The 18,965-nt window shown below is 34.9% G+C and overlaps 1 protein-coding gene across 23 annotated transcripts in view; it reads right to left on the bottom strand.

Annotated features, from left to right (window-relative positions):
- The window catches only part of Adgrl3 (adhesion G protein-coupled receptor L3), a 762,557-nt gene that overhangs the window by 24,380 nt on the left and 719,212 nt on the right, over positions 1-18,965 (bottom strand). For 13 of the 23 annotated variants that reach the window (XM_029477372.1, XM_029477362.1, XM_029477369.1 and 10 more), the window contains one exon: positions 4,324-6,519. The exons of 3 other annotated variants lie outside the window; for them this stretch is intronic. In XM_029477372.1, the coding sequence (XP_029333232.1) occupies positions 5,720-6,519 (800 nt within the window). In that variant the 3' untranslated portion in view covers positions 4,324-5,719. Of the gene's footprint in view, positions 1-4,323; positions 6,520-8,378; positions 8,431-13,081; positions 13,211-18,965 lie in introns of those variants that run through there. 7 more of the 23 variants (XM_029477376.1, XM_029477377.1, XM_021162047.2 and 4 more) reach the window with 4 other exon arrangements.

The following is an 18,965-nucleotide window of genomic DNA, read 5'->3' as shown; positions in this document are numbered from 1 at the left end:
TGCCGAATTATTTTGAAATAAGACTATTGGTTGTCAATTATTTTGCATAATGCATATACTTCTAATATCAATTCAATGTTTACTAGAGAAATTTATAAAAAAAAACAAAAACAAAGCTATGGTTAGCATTAGGTGTGTTTGCTCAATAGCAGATCAGAGGGTGAAGGTGAGTTGATGTGAAATACTTACATTTTAGAAACTTTTATGAAGTATTTACATTTCTGTGCAACAAGATCTAACCAGGTAAGAAATATCTAAAACAAACAAAAAAATGGCTAAAAGCATGTTGTATTTTCTGTAGTATTGAAATGATGAAAGTATGTGAATTTACATTTTTTAATACACCAGTAGTTTTAGGTACAACAGCTTTTTATCATAAGCCATTTCACCACCTTTCCCTAAAACTTTCCTCTAAAAGTCTAATGTCAGTTTTGTGTAGTTGGGAAAAATTTCATACTATGGTTAAGAAAATCCTGGCTAGTTAAAAGAAGATGGTGTCTAGGAGCTGTTCATTGATTCACATAAATCAGTTTTCCACTTACTCTTATCATGTTCTACAAGGGTATGTGGGTGCAGAGCTATAAATGGAGAGAAGAATAGTCAATATAGTGGTAAAACAGGTAAAGGATCAAAAACATATTTGGAACTGAGACATTTTAATAATAACTCAAAAGTGCTAGAGGCGAACTGATGATTGTAATTTAAATAAAAAGACTACAATAATTACGTAAATGAGAATATACAAAACTAACTACCTGACTAATTGGAAAATACCACAAGTGAAATAATTGTAAAAGAGTTACTTCCTCTGAAATCTTATTAAAAATTAACCTGTGTAAACACATAAACAGGTAACAATTTAAAGACTGTTTTCCTTTTTAAAGCAAACATGATATCATCGAGGTAAATGATTGTCTTAGATAAATGTCCTCTATGGACACAAACAGCTATAACAACTGGCTATAGCTTTTGGATTATAAATGAAATTTGAGATGTCTAAAAACATATTTTTCAAATGGTATAAGACACATAAATATCCTGATTACAAAACTGAGTTTAGTCTTTCGAGTCTATTTTATGAACTCTAAAAAATTTTTTTCTACATAGAATTCATTTGTAGAAAAATGCTTCCAAAATCTGTTTTGTATGTACTTGTGTCCCTTTTGTGTCTTCAACTTCCTAAAATTTGACATGGAGAGATCTAATATATAGATTCTAATTAGGAATGCATAGTAATTGTTTATGTGACAGATTATGATATTCTAAACGTGAGCAATTAAATCTTTGTATTCTGAATATAATATATTGGGAAGTTTGTATATAGTATTTTATATCAATTATTTTTCTTAGAGTAAAACATTAATGTCAATGTCCCACTTAAAATTAGATTATAATTTCAGATGGTTTATTTTTGACACTTTACATGTAAGTTGACATTCATTTATAGTTAAGGTGGTATTTTTTTGTTGTTGTTGTTTTATTGGTGGTTTTTGTTTTCCAACAAAATATATCGCAAGTACTGGAGTTTGATACAGTGTTAATTAACAACCTAAAAACTAAATACTTCCTTCCTATGGCGTGAATACAATTCAGTGCAGAGTTGCTTGTTAGACAGGAGCTTTCTTCCCCCTTCTGACAAAACTACAGTCTGTCACTGACAAATATTTTTAAAGTTATAATTTAAGTCAGAGGCTTCATCACACTTTTAACACTCAAGATTAAAAGCTTAATTTTTTAAAGAATTTTTTTAGTGTATTAATTTTTAAATTGTAGAGGTGGTCTTAAAAACAGCATAGATCATAAACTATATTTTAATTTAGAACCACCATGGGCTTTTTTTTATAGGAAATTATGATTAACTTAATTAGCTGCCTTTGCTTCTGCTGCTTATTTTTATTTTAATATATTGTGATTATTCTCTTGCCAATTAATTTTACTCACTAAGAGTATTCTAGAATTTATTTCCCGTGTGTTCATATTTACTGTGTTAAAAACAAAGAGGGATGTTCACAAAATATAACTGAATTCCAACCAATTTTCTTCTTTGAATTTCTATTTACTTATATAATTAGCAACCTTGGCTATGCAACAAGCCATCAATATAAGAATTGATTAAACCTGAGGTCCTTTAGTTAGTGCCCTGACAAAGTATCTCAGTACTTAAGACCTCAAAGAGGTAAAAACTTCAAGCGTAAAATATTACAAAAATATTATTTACTAGGAAGCAATAATTGGCTTGTTTCATTTACATGACTTTCTCATTTGGCTAAATAATGTGCCATGTATGTACAGTGAGTCTGTTTGGTAGAATTTTACTTCATGGAAACTATGCAAATAAGCCTATCAATGAATGCCATTGGGTACTGAAGACCTAGAACCGACAAAAGGATCTAGAACGAAGAAAAAGTGAATAGCATAAATGGATCAGTTTCTTTACATGAAATAGCAGGTGGAAGAGAGGGTCAGGAACTCATGTAGCTGCTATCATCAGGACTAAATGAGCACACAAATTTCTACTGAAATGATGCACAGTTAAATACTTTACCTACTCTTCCTTTTGTTTAATTAGAGTCACATAGCAAAGAAGCCCAACTTTCTGAAGCACATCGGATCTGATGTATGAGAGATCTACAACGACCCTTCATCTTGAGGCAAGAGCAAAAACACACAATATGCAGAGAGGCCTTATATACCAGTTTATGTATGTACTCAAGTGATCTTTCTTCAGGTTGTTCCCAGTATAAACGGGAAGGTTACCTGTTTCAAATTCTGGGTAATGAAACACAAAGTACCATGTATGGGAAAGTAGTAAAGTCTAAAAAGTATACTTTTTACTGATACTTTCATTTGGGAATACTGTTTTTAAATCAAGCACAAGTACCTGCACTCTGCAAACATAGCCTTATTTCTGAGGCTGTGTTAGATTTGCCCACAGAGGAATTTAAAAAAAAATACTAAATATAGGTATTGGGTGGGTTATCAGTACTGTTGGAAAGATTGGTAAAATCTCAAGGCATAGAGTGAGGAAAGTGATTACTTCTAATGCTTATGCTTCTCCTCGAAATTAAAATGTCTACGGATTTCAAGAAAATATTGCCACCAGCTGACTAAAATGGAATGATCCATGGATTCTTTGGAAATGGCTTTCAGATTAATGAATGGGTGCTCTGGCCCGGCACAACTTCTTCTGTCACAGACTTTACAGTGTCTATGGGTGACTGGTTAATCGCACTCTCAATGCCTCTCACCTTGATTTCAGATATCATTTATAGATAGCTATTGGGTAGGCTTTTATAAAGTAAGCCCAAGGATATACCACAAGAGAAAATACAGATTGGCAAGTTCATTTGAGCTTTATTCTACACGAGACTCCTTGAATATACTCGTTCCTTCGATACTGGTCATATAGGAACAGCAAGATCTAGAAAGTTCTTTTGAAGGAATTATTTTTGTCCTTCCCCCTCCTGCATACATTGAAGAAAATGAAAATAATGTAAAACAGTCTTACATATGTGGCATGAAGGTGGGAAGGGTACAGCAGGGACAGGGTGAGGTGTCAGAGGCCACAGAAGGGGAGTCAGAGGAATGGAGGACAAGAATCAACACAACAAATATTGTTTGAGGTTGCCATAAAGAAACCAACGCTGTGTGTTGATGTTAAAGATCTTAAACTCTTCTTGTGCAATGAATAACCTTTCCTATTACTATTGCATTTCTTAGCCAACTGGGGAAATTTAAATTTACAAATTTCTCCACAAAAGGGGGCCAGGGAGATGATCACATCACATGTGATATTTAAATCACTGCATAACTGTCTTTAATCAAAAGCCTAGTGAGGAGAGATGGGTTTTAAAAAAGCACACAGGACCTTTGTTATTCCACTTGAGTGGGAGCTATGTACCTGGCTTCAGCCCATCCCATTTTCCTGGACGAGTTTGTCTGCAAAAACCTGTACCATGCTGTGTTTGGATATTCAAGTCAGATATAGTGTGTGTGTGTGTGTGTGTGTGTGTGTGTGTGTGTGCTGCTCACATGGGTCACAAAGGTTAAGGAGAGTTTAGATTCTGAAAAACAGAGAAAAGGAAAGGCAAGAAAAGTCAAAAGAGGACTTGATAATACAGTACATACGTCAAAGCAATCTCTTCTAAATCTCAATCAGTTGTTTATTGGTCGGCAAACAAGTTTCACTTTTACAACAAATATTAGTAATGAGGTCATCCAACTTGAGACCATACAAAATGGATCATAAATTTAAAAAAAAATTATATGTGCTGCTAATTTACCATTTGTATTCCTACATTACTTAAAATCCTGTCAAATAAATAAATTTTCCTGTTAACAGAAAACTTAAAAAAAAAAAGAAAGAAATGTCTTCAAAATAATTTGACCTTTCAACTCTCACTACGAGGGAGTGAATTTCCTCTAACAATTGGTAGTGCAGGTGCCCACGTGGGGGTCAGACTGCGCAGTCAGCACTTTTAACTCCTATGGAATACAGCATTTCACATGCAGAAGCCCGTCTAGCTCTATAGACACCTCTTAGCTTCTAGAATCATAGCTACTGCCTTGGTGATGAACTGCTTGCCAAATATGCTTTGCAATACAACAGATGTGCCCTGGAAACATAAAATTTGTCCTGCTCTAATTTGCAAAATGACGTTGGAAATACTCGGGCTGGATAAAGATAGATATATAGCAAGGGAAGGAAGTCTAATTTTATTTATTTTATTTTATTTTTTTGTTAAAAAATAATTTGTTTGCATTACTAGAAAATGATTCTTATAAAGTGATAGCTTCATTTATTTATTATTATTATTTTTTTTTTTTGCCAGGTGAATTTTTAAAGAAAAAAAAAGGTGGGGGAAGAGGGAACAAAAGAAAAAATAAAAAGAAAGAAAACAAAAAAGGAAGGAAACTTTGCTCTTTACTGGTAGACAAACTTGCAAGACTAGCACAAAAGAAAAAGAAAATTTCTTCTTTGCCACTACATTAACAGGACTCAAATTCTGGAGGGACAGAAAGCAGACTATATGCGCAATGCTAGTATCTGTACATTACATAGAAATTGTTCAATTTGTTTTCTGCCATTAGTTTTATCATCAGTTAATACAGCAAATCATAAAATATGCATTTAGCATATAATTCTAGAATTCCCCTCCGTCAGATTATTAATTTTGTTGTTTTGCTTGTGTTTCTCACAGCTCTTCCCGCTGTGGTGAACTCAGGTTGCGAGTGACCATGAATCGCTATGTGATACAGTTCAGCTCTGCTTCTACAGCTGGGCAGCACTCCAATCTAGATGCAGCATTGTTACTAATTTCAAACAATAGTTCTGGCCTCTTTAAAAAAAAAAAAAAAGAAACAAAAAAATCAGGTCCTTGTAATTCTAGTAACAGAGCATCAGAGATGTTAAACAAACACAACATAACTCAACAAGGCCACAATGAGCGCCATTTTCTTCTTATCTCGTTCATTAACATAATGAAGTCTCCATCTGAGGGGAAAGGACTGGGAAAAATTGGGGCACAGGAGGAGCTCAGCAGTTAGCTTTCTCCCCTGGGCTGACCTAAAAATTCAAGTTAAAAAAAAAATTGTCAGAGAGTCTCTCTTTCGAGAACAGCATCAGATGTCGGAGTACACACGATGACCACTGCTTCTATCGACTCAGAATGGTCCACCAGGTGTTAGCAGTCCTGTTGGTTGCCATCCCTGTCATCTTCTATAGACTAGTGACCAAGTGCGCAGGTCCTTTGGAAGTCCCCTCCGGAGAGGCCCCATCTTTGTTGGGAGGAACTATGAATCCGTCGCTGCTGCCGCGCCCCAGCTGGTAGTAGGTGTGCAGCGGGTGCACGTGGTTTCTGGAGCCCAGGTTTGGCATGCTTTTGTAGTAAACATCTTCGGCATCACCACCCTTGGCCGCTGCGGCTTCGGTCTGGGTGCTGGTGGTCACACTGTCTGCAGCGGGCACGCCGGCCAGGGCTGGCATGCTGGTGTACAGAGAGTCCCTGTGCGGTGACTGCAGGTCTTCTGTGTGCTCGTCGGTTAGCAGAGGGAAGAAGCTCTCGCTGTGGTCCTGGGGGAACCGCCTCCTGCTGTAATGGTGTGGCTGGTGGTTATCTGTGGAGTAAACCCTCGGGGGCAGCAATGGAGCATCCGATTCCTCATGAATGAGTTCCAGGCCCAGACTCTCCTCGTGGTTAAAGGACGCGGCGTCATCCAGGACTATGGCGTCATCTTCACTCCCGCTGCCTAAGTTGTTCACCAGTTTGTTCATCATATTCCTGTTCTGTTCACTGGAGCGCTCGTGGTTGTTCAGGTATGAAGGGATATAGTTGGAAGTGAGTTCCTTTAGGATCTTTTTCTCTAGGGCAGTCTCGTTGTGGTTATAGCCACGGTCTATAATTTGCACACAGTTGCTCAGGTATTCGCCGCCAGCAATGCTGTAACTGTTGCCATGGTTACCATTCAGTGGTAGAGTATCCATGACACTTGTATCCCTGGCATTGTTCAGAAGCCCCTCTGAAAAAGATTACAAGACACTATGACATTTATATCCAATGAGCCATCGAAGACACACACACACACACACAAACACAAAAGTAGAAACATTTATGACTGTAAAATGTGTATAAATTGCTAGCATTTTAAATATAAAATGGAAACAAAAAACTATTAAATCTATTAATGTCAGTGTGTGTGTGTATATAATCCGAAAGGTATAATAACAGAAGTGCAATGAGGAAATAAGAAGTGTTCAAAGTAAAATTTTAAATATATATATATATATATATATTAATTTCCAGTGTCACACAAATAGAATCTAATAGATTAAGTGTATTTAGTTTTAACAGACAATTAAAATAAAATTTGATATAGTTATTCACTGCTTTCAATTTATACACATTAAAGTCAAGTCAGTTATGTCATCTCTAACTTTACATACATGTCCCTGAAATAACATAATTCATGTGTGACACTTTGAATATGCAGTTCAAAACTAAAAGAAACATTTGGTACCTTCATATATAAATATAATTTGGGAAGATTAAAATAATTTTTGCATACAAAATCACAAATGGATTATGTTAATTGCAAGTTATAAAATAATGCCCAGTCAAATTCATGGCACTTCGAGATAATTTATACATTCTTTCAAAAGTGCTTGGATATTTTTTTGTATTTTTCTTCTATAATCACGTTAGTTATTACTGTATAATAACCCAACAGTTATTGTTTAGGGTCACTGGGGAATACTACATAAGAATGTGTAAAAATACAGGATTTGACTCCTAAAAGCACAATATTATTATTAACGTTATCCTCTTATGATGACTGTTAACTTGGGACATATCTAAATTTACTTTTAAGGAAGATACACATTTTATTCTGGTAAGAAACAGCTGCAGGAAAATAAGTTTAACCACAGACTTCAAGGATTTTTGCAGTCTCTTGAATAACCAGTTCAAGAATCTATAATAGCTTCATAAATTACTTTAAGCACATCCACAAAAGAAAAAAAAATCACCTACACATTTAACCAATGCTGATAAATAAGAAAGGGTATGTCCAAAAATTTCCTTGAAGGATTTTCTTAAACCTCTTGATACACTTCTAAATTGTGAAAATATCACGCTCATTCTATATCTGTGATGCAATTATGTTTCTGACAAGCCGGTTCAATGACAGTTGAAAGGACATGTCACATGTTCACGCCAATTTCACATGGACTTTTGCATACTTTGCATTCACACAAAACAGTTTTCAAAATGAGCAATTCATAAAATCCATTAACAAGCAGTCACCACAGACATAGGTTGAAGCGGTTTATTTTCATGTCATAAAATATCTAGTACACAAATTCACAATGTTAAGGAAAAAAAGTAAATGCTTTAAAAGGGCTGAGTATGACAGGTGACTGCTGTTAGAGCGGCTGGTATGATATGTTAAATGGTTATGATTATGTTGCGGATGCATTGAAACTTTTTTTTTCTTTAATTTCGTTGTCAATGCATTTGGTATCAGGGTTAAAACAGCGGTAGAAAATAAAGTGGGCGTGTTTGCAATGGGACACATGTTTAATGATGGAATGCACTAAGTAAAATTAAAAGTTTATGGGTTACTTTGCAAAGAAAAATAAATGCTTAATTTAAAAACAATTTAACTCACACAAACAATACATGAGACTTAGCAATTATGTTGGTTATGTGACAGAATAAAAGAATCAGGCAACGAGAGCATCTAATCTCTATTGGCAGATATTTATAGAAGTTGACTGATAGGTTTGTTTTCCTTTTAAATTTTGAAATTGTGAGATGAACTGTTTTTAATAACTACATCATCTATATGTGATGCAATAAAAGTGAACTGAAAAAAATTACATTTGATATGCAATGTTTAGCTTTACTCCCATACTTGTCTCTCTGTAGGGCTCTAAACGACAGCATGAAGAAAAGGAAAGAAAAAACAACAAGTAAGCTTACAGCGACAGCAGGGGAAACATGAGTCAAAAGCAAATTGATGATATGCAGCAAAAGGAGTCACGGGAAATCATCCCCACTGTCCCCCAATTCACGAGTTTGTGTTACATGGTTTACCACAATTCAAACACCACAGTGTTAGTCAGAAAACAAGAGCCCTCCCGCTTAACACACACCAAGTAAAATGGGGCTTTTTAATAAGTGTTGCTACAGCTCACAGATTTCTTATACACACATATTACACTTCAAATTGTCACACAAACCAGAGTCAAAAAAAGGGTGATCCGTGACTGTTTCTACTGCTGTGGTTCGATAGGACACGGATGTGATGTTAGAAAGTACCAGCTTATAAGGAACGACATCCATTCTTAGAAATTAGTAGTGAAAATAAAAATATGATACAGAAAGAAAACTGGAATTTAGGTTGACATAATTGTTCTTTTGTGCCTTGTGTTCTGCACCAGGGTTATTTTACTCCATTGTGGCTATAGACAGATGATTTTGTTTGTTTGTTTGTTTGTTTGTTTGTTTGTTTGTTTTAAATGGGGTCAAATCACAATCTCTATTTTACACATTGTTGTATTGTTTATATAATATAAAAATAAAGTTATCTTTATCTTCTATTAGAGATCCATTAATAGTATAAATAAATAAAACAAATTTAGAAAGATTAATTACTTATAAATTATATTTGGTAAAATCTAAACTTGTACTAAAAAGCGTAGCTAAATCGTAGAGATGTTGCATTGGTTAAAAATGAGAAGATCAATCCTGTGCTTTTTGAAGCTCACATTAATAAGGTATTAAACTACAGGGAAATATTAAATCCATCTATTATTCTGCCTCTCAATAAGAGAAAAGCTTCCACCCAAAATAGAAAGTTTTCTTTAGATTGCAGTATCATCATACATTACAAAATATTTTAAGAGTAGATGATTTTAAAGACAAGCCACCCATTTTTTTCCAAGAAAAATCTATCTGTAATCAGAGATTACTTTTCCTTATTCTTTTGTTTATAGGAAGGTTAAAATATCCAAGAATAAAAACCAAGGAAACTACTGGGCCATATCACTTCAGAAAACACAGCCTTTTAAAAAATATGAATATTTTTGTCAGTGTTTATTAATTGCACAAATTTATGAGCAGATGTTTTGATATGTGCACACTTTGGTCATACTCTCTGGCTGAAGGAATAGTTTTATATTTTAAGTATTGATTATCCTCTTACAAAAGAGATACATCACATTTTTAAAAAATGTAATGTAAATCCCAGCTAAAACTTTGAATTTGCTTTAGAAGGAGAATTCAAAATAATCAGTGAGCTGTTGACCAACTGGTACAAATGCTGCTAGTCTCATTTTGACTCATTCAGCAAAGGAACTGAGATCAAAGGAGCCTGGGCCTGAGCTGATGCCACGCTGTTAACTTAGAGGAGGAAGAAACAGAAAGGAGGCTAGATTTCTCCTAGATCTGTTCTCCTGTGCTGGTCTGCCACAGGGCTGTGGAACCATAAGGTAATATTAATGTATATTCTACCCAACTTTGAACTCCTAGCAAATATAATGTACTCTTTCACTGCATCCTGCCCTATGAGTTTAGGTTGTTCTTTAAAGTTTCGAATTTGAATTCAACTACTTTGAAAACTATATTTATTTTGGTAAAATCGTAATTTTTCTCTTTATATAGTGTTGTTTTGACAGTTTTTTTCAATGAGACTTATCCTGATAAAATGTCTCATACTGACAAGAAGATAATGGTCCAGAAATAACATATATGATATTTTAGATATTTTTATGCATAGTCTCTCAATTTAGTATAACAAATGTATTTTCTTGTTATTTCTAACTCCATATATTTCGGGAACAGTATGAATACCTTTCCACAAATCTTAAGAAAAGGCAAGCAAGCATGACCACTTCCAAACTGAATGTTTCAATGCCTGAAGAGCACAGGCACAGGTGAATTAGAGGATGCACAAAACAGAATTAAGTGGCAATTCAATATGAACCTCGCTAGTACATACCAAGCCACCCATATTTCATGAGCGCTTTCACCTTGCCAATAAGAATATATGTGCATTCACCTGAAAGCATAAGATTTGCAGCAATATGACAATCATTGAGATTTATATTTTGCTAGTTTTTCAAAACTTGCTTCAAGCACTAGTATAGTTCCTTTATGTCTTATAAAGAACTATAACATAAATGAGAACTATAACATAAATAAAAACTGTAACATAAATAAGCTACACAATTTCAACTTTGACTTTAAAAAGAACAAAATGACCTAAGTGCTCTTTTTAAGAATAATCATTAGCATTTATTAAATTTGGTGAAATAAATGACAAATTCATCTGGGTGGAGTCTGTATATTTATTGATAACTTTGTATAACAATGTCTAGTGGTGAATTATGTAACACTGTGTCTATATGGCATGATTTTAAATTTTACATTGTAAATATTTTGGTTTTATGACATGTATTTTGTCTAGGAACACAACCCAGAATGGCTTTAAACTTGAGTTTGAGATTACCAAGAGGATTTCATAACTGGAACTCACGTATGGAAACGGGTTTTACATTTGTTCCATAATTTTAAAACTCCTTGATTTTTTTTTGTTTTTTGGATAATGACAGAAAGGTAAATATTAATTAGGAAAAACATTTCAATTAAGAATTGCTAGTTTTTCTTCCATAAGCAATTATAAATTATATACGAAAAGCAAAAGAAATATAATCTAAATATAGTGCTTAAAACCATTGCCAACATCTTCTATAAACATAATAATATTGAGAACACTTAATTAGCAAATATGGTGCAAATAGCCACTTAACATCATTTAAAATGAGATAATATTTCAGCAGGTTTTAAATTGTTTATAATGACATATTTACTTGTTAGTTGGCCTCCGAAGAACAAAGTAAAATGTTTTGTTTTGTCTTTTTCTAATAGACTGTTCTGCCAAACCACATCTGGCATCCTGTGTAGGGCACAGTTCATAGGCACCACAACAGAAGAGTGACCCTGACAAACAAGAGACAGTACAAGAGAGGGAGACCATGAAATGGGCCAGAACACGGTCTCATTTGATAGTTCTGTTCCATTAGGGAAACAGAAGGAAAAGGGGAAAACACATTGGCTGCCTTTAGTATTAAGAAGATCACCAAAGGATAACGCAGCATGGGCCTCTTCTTTGCTCCAGAGGTTAACCTAAGCAGCATACTCAAGCTGATCTACATACATATGGAAAAGCAAACTGAGCGCTTCAGTCGTCAATATATGGGATCCTGAGGTGTGGGGGTTACTGATAGAAGAAGAATTGATCCTTACAGACATCAACAAATGAGGATTTCGTAATGTCTGTTCTTCCTCTCCAAAGGCTTTCAGCAAAAATGTTCAAGGTTTGTGAATCTTAGCCTTGCCATTGTTAAGAAACTTGATAAAATCGAAAGTCCCATTTATATCTTAAAGTCACCATGTGATGGCTAACTTTGGTGCTTTAAAATAAGCTTTCAGATCATCATTTACATCTGAGAAGGAGCTACCTGGGCAAGCTCAGATGGTGTGAGACACTGCTGGCACACTGCATGGACCATAAGTTTACACAATCACACCACAGTCACCTCAAATTAAATGAAACACAAACAAACTACCTGATATTCTGAGTATAGCAGAAATCGATTGTAATCTATCACATTCAGTTTAAAGAAAGCAACGAAACATCATTTTCAGTAAGGGCTCGCTAGGTAGGATTTTTATTTTGTGCAATTTATACTTGAATTATTTTTGTGGTCCTTTAACATGCACAGAAATTGGATACTTAAAGATGCTTTTGTACCCATAACCAATAACTATGCTCTTAGAAGGTAGAAAAATCAAGCTTATCCTATAAGATTTTTATTGTTTTTTGAGAGAAAAAATTTACATACTTTTCAAACTAGACAATGCACAAAGAAACGATCTTCACAGGAAGCCACAGTATAAAAAAAAAAGTTTTGTGGCTTGCGGGGACCAACTCTGCTAGGCCTTGTGGGAGCTGAGAGAGAAGTGGGGTGGCTGCTGCCTTCCAGCCTGCTTTCTCTTCCATGCCTTAGGTCAATGTACTCCCCCCTCCCCGAGTTAATCTAATGCTTTCATCAATACTAATGTCTGGTGCCCAGAGTGAACTTCAAGGTATGGCAAAGGAAGATTTATTTCCTCAATCTTCTAACATTAAGACTACTGAGTCAAGTCATCCTTTATCTTACTTACCTTGGACAAATATTCTCATGTCTCACAGTAAGTGTAGGGGTATTTAATGTAGAAATAAATGAATAACAGGGAGGTACTGACACACCACACAAAACATAGCATAACAGCACAGGAAAACAAACACGGACTGATGGATCAGGCATTTGCTTATCAGATGGGGGGTCTACTCACTAAGGAAACCTAAGGAAAATGGAAAATCAAAGCAACAGGAGGCGTAGAATGTAAAAGGACTCTGTGTGTCTGCTTCCAAAACAAAGAAAAGGCAGGAGGAAATCAAATAGATTGTGCCCGTAAAAGCTACATAAAGTGGGACTCTCACTTGAAAAAAAAAATTAAGATAAACTCCAGCACACCTTGTGTGTTGTACATGCTGATAGAAGGGTTGTTACAGACCGCCGGTTCCCCAAGCAATGTATTATAGGGATTGTTAGTACCATGCGGACGAAGCAGAGCATTGCTTATAAGATGATTAGCCATGGCTCCTGGAGCAGCCCCATAGAAAGACAGAGAAAAAAAAAAAGGTCAATCAGGCAAATGTGCTTGAAAAAAAGAAAGGAAACATTTAGAATGACAACAATTGACATAGTCCTGATTACAGGCAGCAGCTAAATAGACTTAAAAAAGATGCCACCGGTACACACATTTCAATGATGCACATATTTGAGTCAATGGGAAAGAAAGAATTTACAGTATTGATTAAGCCACATTAAACGTGCTCTCTTTCCCAAGGGGTATGTAAGAATATATCTCTTCCCCATGCTTGCTAAGAATTGAAACCAAAATTAAAGAAAATAAATGAAATCTTGCCATCCATAACAAACAAAACACAAAGCTAAAGCCAGCAAAAGAAAAGGTTAAAATGCAGAAAGAAAAGATAAAACTAAACAAAGGCATTCCCTCATTCACAGAAACCATTGAATATTTTTCTTTTTTTTTCACGAAAGTTAAAAAAAAGAGAGAATAAAATGCTACATGTATGGTTGAACATTCATTTGGAGAGCAACTGTTGACACAACAGAACGATTTAATATTTCTTAAAAATTCTATGAAAAATATTTAATCAAAATAAAATAAAATACAATTATTCATTAGTATACCATATAAGCATACTAATCTGGTGACCTAACAAATACTGTGAACACTGTATGATTCTTATTTTAAACAAAGTATCAACTTTATGGTATTAAGCAGTACACACATACATACATTTTTTTTCCATTTTCCAACTAGTTGTTCCAACTTTGACTTACTAAAGTAACAAAGTTTTATATGTTTGCAGATATTCTTAGTGTCTAGCATATTAGCATAACTATGAAAACCTGCTACCTACAAAACCAATGGAGCAAATGAAGAAGATAACATGAATAATTATACTGAAAATACTTAGGCCATATATGAAAATGTTATGTTATATTATAACTTATGTCAGATGAAGGAGGCAATGTGGGTGAGAAAACACAGGCACACACAGTATCAGGAAACAGGTGGCACTCACGGGAATATGGAGTTTAGATATGAAAGTGAACATAGAAGTTGTAGACTGGGGGAATGTATCTGTTCTAAGTTTATGAGAATTTGTCATTCAGTTTTGATCTAAACCATTGAAAACACTTTCAAAAGACGTTTAAAAATCAGTACTAAAACGATACAAAATCCAGTTGGAAACAGGTAGACAATTATAAACAGAGTTTTCACAGAAATGATGCTCAAGTGTTAGGTAAGCTCATAAAAAAATAAACACCTTTAATTATCCATATAGAATGGCTGAAAGTCATAGACAGATAACACTACATGTACAAAGTAAAAGCAGCTGTAACAGCGAGTATAGGACAAGGACACAAAGAAATCCGATGGGTCACTTGTCACTGGTGGTAATGTAAAAATGACAGTTTCTCTAGGGAACAGTTTGGTGGTTTTTCATTAAACAGAAAACTCTCTAGGCCATCCAGCAACTGTATTCTGGTACACTGATACTGGAGTCACTGAAATTCATATTCATGCTACAACCTGAAAATGAAAATTCATAGCAGCTGTGTTTCTTAATATCCCTGCAAAGGAAAGAGCCTGTATTTTTTTCAACTGGTAGATAAGATAGACAGATGGTGTCATATGTCTTACTATGGAAGAAGACTAAGCAATCAAAAAAAGAAAAAAAAAAACATCGTTCACAGTAAAAACTAGATAAATTTCTATGAATTATAGCAGGAGAGAAAAGCCAAATCCAAAATTCATATACCATCTCATACCGTTTATTATTTATTATATATTATTTATTATATATTAGGAAATCATGAAAAAGGAAAACAGATAGGTGGTTGCTGATGATCAAAATGGTAAGTGGCCATAGTGACAGGAACATATCTTGCAGTAATAGAAATATGAAAGCATTCTGCATATTGACTGTGACAGTGGAAGCATAATCTTCTTGAATATGAAACTGCACAACAAATAAACACACAAACACAGCCATAATAAAGCAGATGAAATAAAGTGGATGAATGGAGAGTTACAGATCAATATCCTGATTGCGATGCTCAGTTTCAGAAGATACTGGAATATGTGATAACGCCACATTGTTTTATACAATTACACACAGATCTATAATTAACTCATAATATAAATAAACTAGATTGGGTTAGCAACACAAAACTCTTTTCCACTCATAGAGATATTTTAACGGCAATAAGGGGAAATTGGGCGACAGCAGTGTTAATGTCTTTTAAAATAATAAATGTTTGTCTGGTAAGATGCTAGTTACCTGACAACTACTTCAACCACCAAAGTGAGAAACCAAAGAATTATTTTAAGGCAGCATGTAGTTTGTCAGCACACTAAAGATGAAAATATCAGATCTTCCAGTCAAAAACTCATTGTTTGCCTTCTGTATATCCTGTGTGGAATGTGCAAGGAAATCAACACACTGCTTCACTAGGAACTTTGCAGCACCTGCTGAGGGACTTTATGCTGTATGTTCATTCAAATACGCCCGCACAGTGCAGCGCGAGGCCTGCTCTTACTCAAGCAATAAGGCTGTCAAGACATTATTTTCAACAAAGAATTATACATATGAGACATTAATTCTTTAAAGTTAAAAACAATTTCTTTCAGTACTTTTATGACAAGAATAGAAGATCCTAAAGCCTAAACATTTATGGGTTGGGGTTTTTTTTTTTTTTTGGTTTTTTATATATTTATGGTTTTTTGGACACAGGGTTTACTCCATGAAACATTTTTTTAAAAACAAATTATATGTAAATTGTGTCTACTACAGAAAGTTGGTATTCTGAATCAAATAATTTCCCTTTATGAGCACTCCATGTAAATTGAAAAGGAAAAAATATAACTTAAAATTAAATGTCAAAAACTTAAAAATAGAAAATACCCCAAAATATTTACATTCCTTCAAATACAAAAAAGGATAAGGATTTATTCCTGAATCTCTGTATGTTTCTTAATTACCACACACCATCTAACAGGAGTTAACTGGAATACTAACTAAGGGGAGACATTTTCACAGGTTTTCTTCATTTGCTTTGTATAACGTAAGATGTAAAGTGTGGGAAAGAAATGGTTCAGTTGATAAAGCACGAGCCATGAAGGCACTGACCCACAACTAAGTTACAACTAAGATGAGAAGCCCCATGCAGTGTTGAACACACACCAGGGCAGTGCTAGGGATGTGGATAGGAAGTTTCTCTGCAACTTACTAGTTTCCCTTGCTAAATCAGTAAGCTCCAGGTTCCTTGAAAAACCCACTTTCAAAACTGGCCCTAAAATCTTATACATATAAATAGACTCAATAAGTTGTAGTGATACATTTAAGGGATATATATGTATGTATATGCCACAACAATTAAGGAAATCGAAGGCAAGAATTTGAGAGATAGCAAGGTGGGGTGTAAAAGAGAGGATGGAGGAGAAAAGGAAGAATGTGATGTAATTATATTTTACTAGCAAAATTTTCAAATTAAAAGAAAAATGCTGTAAAATTATCATGATTTTTTTCTGTACACACTCACCCCTACCCTAAAAAGATGGAAAATCACAGAGAAAGAGATGTGATAACCACTTGCTCTGGCCTGCCTTTACACACACACACAGGCACACACACACACACACACACACACACACACAAACACACATATACTGCACACACAACACAAGTGAACATAAAAACATCAAATATTTATTGCGCTATAATGTAAAAATATTTTTATAGTAATGCAAAAGAAGCTATGCAGTAAATAACAAACAACTTTGAAATAATTCTGTATAAACAAGAAGGTGATGGCTCAATATTTTAGACTTTTTATTATTGTTTATCTTATAAGAAGTCCCAGAACATAAAGGGAAAATGATAAGTATTGGAAGTGAAAGAACTTCAGAATGAATTCTTGTGATGCTATTAAAGTGTTTACAGGTAGTCCCTCTGGTTGTGTCTTAACATTCCATTTCAGTTCTCCAAGCATTTAATTTGATTTTATGTTTTAGAATTCTGGAGTATACTTTCAAAACACTTTAGACAGTGCAACTGTGGATACAGGAAAACAAGCTGAGTTCTAAGGTTGATTTTCATCGGCTGAGAAAGGCTGAACATATTGGCTGAAATGCTTGTAGGTATTAAGATAAGTATTCACTACATAAAACCCAATTCCAGAAAAACACTTCCTCAGACTCTGAAGCATGTCAGAGCCAGTCAGTTACTGACCATAATATAAGTCACAAGGAATCACAGACAGCCATCATTGGAGGTTCATCTACTTTTCATGCTATAATCATGAAGACATTTGAAAATACTTTGGTACTCTGGAATAGAAATGTATATTAATCATTACTTTGGGAATGAGGAGACTTTTGCTGATAGAATGAAAAGAATGACTATCTAAAATTCAGTTTTCTTTCTTACTATCCTCAGCCATTTAAATATCTCATGTACCATTTGAGACCGATGTTAGTTATATACATGTTGAGTATTACTTCAAGTGAGGGCTTCGGCGGTAAGAACAAGGGACGGTAATAGTACAAGATGACCTGCTATTTTGCAAACAGCATAAAGACAGAGATTCCTCCCGGAATGTATTGCTACAGAAGAGACAGGAAAACATGTTCTTAATCAAATCATTGCTCTTTTTAGGATTCATCCGACATTAGAAATCACCTTTTCCAAGCTGTGTTTACACTCTACAGCTTTTTTTTTTTTTTTTTAAGAGCATCAACCTTACCATGTCCTAGCTATCAGTCAGCATCTCTTAAAGGGAACAATCCTTAGGAAGTATGAGTTCCCTGTTCCTACAGATTGCACTCACATGGGGGTAGGCAATTATACTTTTGAATGGTGTCACCAACTATGCAGAGAGAAACAAGCATTAAAATTAAATTCAGCTTGTCACCAGTGCTTGAATATTTCAGCTGAAAACCTGCACAGAATCTGTCTGTTGTCTTCCTTCTTTTGTGTTCAAAGGTACTTGTATCTTTTCTCCCTGGCTGTCCTGCACTGCACAAGTCTGACACAGTCTGTTCTGTTTGCTTCTGGCTGTTTCCCCAATTGATGGAGGTCACTGTGAATTCTGAAAGTGTTCTCCAGGAATCTGTCTACCTTGTCTCTTCCTCTTTCCTGGAACTGACTTCTGATTTGTAAACTTCCCTTCTCGCAGCTGTGAAATTGCTGAAGACGTCCAAGAAGTTCAGTGTTTACAGACCATCTGTCACTGTTTTTTAGCTGAAAAGTTAAGCTTACTGGTTAGTTAGTCTGAGGCACAAATAAATTTGTGGGGACCAGAGATACCTAACTATGCGGAAATGTGTTTAAGCTGCAGGGAAACTTAGTGCAGAGGTTGTTGTAAATGCTCTGTCCCAAGTGTGTAGAGCCCAATAAAAGAAATAAAACTACCCTCTGCTTAATAAATGAAAAACTGGCCTGAGATTGGTGCTGTCTACGAGTCATGAAATTAAACTTGAATAATTTTTGAGGAGTGATTCACTTTTATTTTATGGGTAAGAATGTTTGCATATAAATATGCATATCATTTTTGCATACTTGGTTCCCGCAGAAGACAGCAGATGGCCTATCAGACTCTCTGGATAGTTGGGAGTCACCATGTGGGTGCCATGAACCAAACCCACATCATCTGAAGGGTCAGAAGAACCCTTAACGTCCTAACCATTTCTCTACTACCAATTTGAATTTTTAAAGGGGTCTCGTTGGCCAAATACTGAAGGTATTTTCTTCTTTGCTTC

This window comes from Mus caroli, chromosome 5 (assembly GCF_900094665.2).
Source record: "Mus caroli chromosome 5, CAROLI_EIJ_v1.1, whole genome shotgun sequence".
In the NCBI taxonomy this organism is placed as follows: domain Eukaryota; kingdom Metazoa; phylum Chordata; class Mammalia; order Rodentia; family Muridae; genus Mus; species Mus caroli.
The sequence above is the reverse complement of the archived record's forward strand: the minus strand, read 5'-3'. Positions and strand labels throughout refer to the sequence as shown.